Here is a 3,878-nt window from a genome sequence, read left to right as displayed (position 1 = left end):
TCACTCTCTCTTTCTTATTGTCTATGTCTGTTTACCAACCCATACAACATCCTCTCTCTCCCTCTCTTTCTCCCTATCCTTCTGTCCAGCTCACACAGGCGTCAAACATTTTCCAGTCGGTTAACGTTATTGCTAAGGAAGCGACCTCTGTAAATCAGAATGTCCATTATTATGACGCTCTCTACAGAATCACCATGGTACCTGTTTGTGGCGGGAAAATTATCGAGTAGCTCTACCCTCCCTGAACAGACTGACAAAATGTCGGACGGACAAGTAGACAATGAAACGGGGTTATATTAAAACAAAAATGTATTTATGGGAAAAAAGAAACACCCCTCCTCTGAAAGAGCTATTTAAATCTGTAAGATCCCCGCCCCAGTGTTTGAGAAAATCCCAAAGTGGTTGTTGAAAAAACAGTATTATGTGTGTTTGCACTTTGTAATAATTATTATGCGTTTGCACATCGTAATTGTGTTTACAATATTGTAATATATGTATTACATAACCCATTTTGTGTTTCTTTATTGTAATGTGTGTTTGCATATTCTAATATGTCTTTCTTTTTTATTTATATGTCTTCGTAATGTATTTTGTGATTACATAACCTACTACTATGATGTATTTTTAGGTATTGCAATGAGTGTTTAAGTACTAAGGTAATTATTTGTAATTTCCATAGTAATAACAGTCAATCAGTGTACCCATGTTGTAAGAAGCATCTTTCCTCCAAACCTCATAATAATATGTGTAACGACATAGTGAAATCTCGTCAATTTGTGGGCATATGGAGTTATTTGTATCATCTATAGCTTGTTCATGTTGTATACTAATCTTTCTTTGAAAAAGATAACCAACTATCTTGAATAGACGTCCAGACAGTTGCGATTGACGGTGGTGGGGGTCGCCTGGTGTCAGTGTAACAATTAGCGAGAACATGGCCACCAAAGTTTGGTGACTTTCACAGCTTGAGAGTTCTTGGAAACGGAAAATTTACATTTTTGTGCCTTGAATCAATGTTTTTAAAAAAGTAAAAATCTATACAGAAATGTGTTTTCAAATGGACGTAAAAGGTATTCAGCAAAGAAACAAAAGTTCATAAAAATGTCCAAACCGACGGGAAAATGCCGTATCTTCGAGTTCATTATTCTGACCAGTGCTTTATTTCCTCATGATGCATCACATACTTTTACGTAATTTCCTTGTATTGAGGCTAGTCTAAAACACATTTCTTTTTACGTGATTTCCTTGCTTTGAGGTTTCTCTAAAACACTTTTCCTTTGTTATATCCTTACTTGAAAGGAAAAGAACTAACATATTCCCAATAATATTATAATAACCATCTACATGTACTGACCTGATAGACACCCACACATCATATAACCATCCACTGACCTGATACACACCCACCCATCATATAACCATCCACTGACCTGATACACACCCACCCATCATATAACCATCCACTGACCTGATAGACACCCACCCATCATATAACCATATTCTACTGACCTGATAGACACCCACCCATCATATAACCATATTCTACTGACCTGATAGACACCCACACATCATATAACCATATTCTACTCACCTGATAGACACCCACCCATCATATAACCATATTCTACTCACCTGATAGACTTTGGGCAAGACCTTCTCCTCGTCCCCGAACATCTTCCTCCGGCGGCAGAGCGTGTAGACTACCGCCGCCACCAGCACACAGATGAGCAGACCCAGGAGAGAGCCCACCAAGATGGCCGAGGTGTTGAAGGTGGCCACCATATCCGCTGTGAGGAGGGAGGGGGAGGGGAAGGAGAGGGGGAGGAAAGGGTTAGGTTAGAGTTGACGGTATAATAGTGGTGGTGGGGGTGGTGGTGGTGGTGGTGGTGGTAGTAGTGGTGGTGGTTTTGGATGTAGTGGTTTTGGAAATGTGAGGAAAGGAGGAGGAGGAGGTGGGGTTAGAGTTGATGGTATGATAGTGGTGGTGGTGGAGGTTTTGGAGCAGTAGTGATGGCGGTTTTGAAAAGGAAGTGATGATGGTTTTGGAGGTGATAGATCTTGTCAGTGTGTGAGTTTTTTAGCACGTGCAATCCACAAATTGTACTGCGTGCATCCCGGGAAGCCGAGATAGTTAATAATAATAATAATAGATAGCATTTGTATAGCGCACATCCCCGCTCATCAGCAGGCTCTATGCGCTTTACACTACATTATTACCCCTGCACTACCATAGAACACTCCGAAACATTCTCAGCTTCCCGGGAAGCATACAGTGCAAGCAGCTGATTAAGCGCTCAAACACTTACAAACTGACAAAATCTTTCGCTGTCTATAGCCGGGTACCCATTCCCACCTGGGTAAAGTGAGGAAACTTCGTGTAAAGTGCCTTTCCCAAGGACACAACGTTGGGCCCTTGACGGAATTCGAACCCACGACCTTACAGTTGCGAGTCCGAGAGCCTAACCACTAGGCCACCACTGTTTCTGAGTGTCCTAGGGTGTGCTGGTTGAATAGAGCATAGAACATGCAGTAGAGCGGGGATATGCGCTGTATGCATACAACTATTATTATTATTACTATAATAATATTATAGTGTTTGGAAAGACAGTGGTGGTAGGATAGAAGGTGATAACGAAGGTGTTTGGAAAGATAGTGAAGGTGGTTTTATAGATAACAGCAATGGCGTTGGGAAATATAGTTGTGAGGGTGATTTTCGAGGTGATGCTGATGGTGTTTGGAACACATTACACCATTTCAAAACGGAACACATTTCATTCTGGTGGTCTGTATACTTTGTCTCCTACTGCTGTCTTGAACGAGCCGTAAAGCTCCATGGGCACTTTTGACGCCCACTAATGTCTCCTCAATTCTCCCGTCAGCATTTTAAAACTAAAAGCCCTCATAAGCCGGCAATAGCATCGAGCTTGGTACGGCTGTAAACACAATTCTAGAAAGCTGTAGGCTACATGGTGGCTTCCGGGTTTACAAAATATCCGACCTTCTAGAAACGGATCTTGCGTAACCGTAAAAGGGCCGTCAATCCAGGGTCAAGAATGGCCTTTGGCGGCGTTCTACAGATTCTGCGAAATGTCAGACAACCAAACCTCGCCCACTCATCACAGGCCAGCGACAAACGGGCGTTTGGAAATGATATCGTTTAAATGAAACATCCCCCAAGACGGATGCTTCTCAAGCATTCGGAACAGGAAGCTTTTAAGGGTGCGCTCAGAAGTAGCGGACAGCAACATTCCGCTTCTCATGAGGGGCTGGCAGGCTTTAATTGAAGACGGCCCATGAAAGATAATAATCGATAAACAATTTATTGGAAGATCAACTGGCTACAGAAAGCCCTAGCTCAAAGATCTTTTCTTTTTTTCAATCCATTTCATTTTTTCTTTCTATTTCTCCGTGTCTGCGCGGGGTATATAGCCTCCGCCATTATTGTGCTACCTACTAGGGGATGTTTTCTACTGGGTGATAGCGGGCGCTCCTCTGTGAAAAGACAGACAGAATAGCGCTCATAGTGCTTGTTTAAAGCATCGTCAAACGCAGTTCCTTTTTCAGTAAATGTATCTTTGATCACACGGTTTTTGTGGGTGGTTCAAGACATTACTTTTGGGATGGTGACATCATGCTTTTCAGGTTTAGGGAGAGAGAGAGAGAGGGGAGGGGGAGAGAGAGAGAAAGAGAGAGAACTAAATCAAGAGAGAAAGAGATGAAGAGGGGATCAGACATAATGACAGAGAGACAGACAGAGGAAAACACAGAGAGATAGAAAAATATGGGGAAACAAAGAGAGAGAGAGAGAGAGAGAGAGAGAGAGAGAGAGAGAGAGAGAGAGAGAATGAGAAAGAGAAAAAGAAAGAAAGAGAGACGAG

At 42.3% G+C, this 3,878-nt stretch overlaps 1 protein-coding gene across 4 annotated transcripts in view; it reads right to left on the bottom strand.

The window, feature by feature from the left end:
* Positions 1 to 3,878, bottom strand: part of LOC118477182 (synaptotagmin-7-like) — a gene marked incomplete at its 3' end in the record, with an annotated part of 257,385 nt that overhangs the window by 128,537 nt on the left and 124,970 nt on the right. For all 4 annotated transcript variants that reach the window (XM_035971474.1, XM_035971477.1, XM_035971472.1 and 1 more), the window contains 1 exon segment: positions 1,633 to 1,787. In XM_035971474.1, the coding sequence (XP_035827367.1) occupies positions 1,633 to 1,782 (150 nt within the window).

Source organism: Aplysia californica, unplaced genomic scaffold (assembly GCF_000002075.1).
Source record: "Aplysia californica isolate F4 #8 unplaced genomic scaffold, AplCal3.0 scaffold00017, whole genome shotgun sequence".
Lineage (NCBI taxonomy): Eukaryota > Metazoa > Mollusca > Gastropoda > Aplysiida > Aplysiidae > Aplysia > Aplysia californica.
Note: the sequence above shows the minus strand (reverse complement) of the source record. Positions and strands in the feature narration are given on the sequence as shown.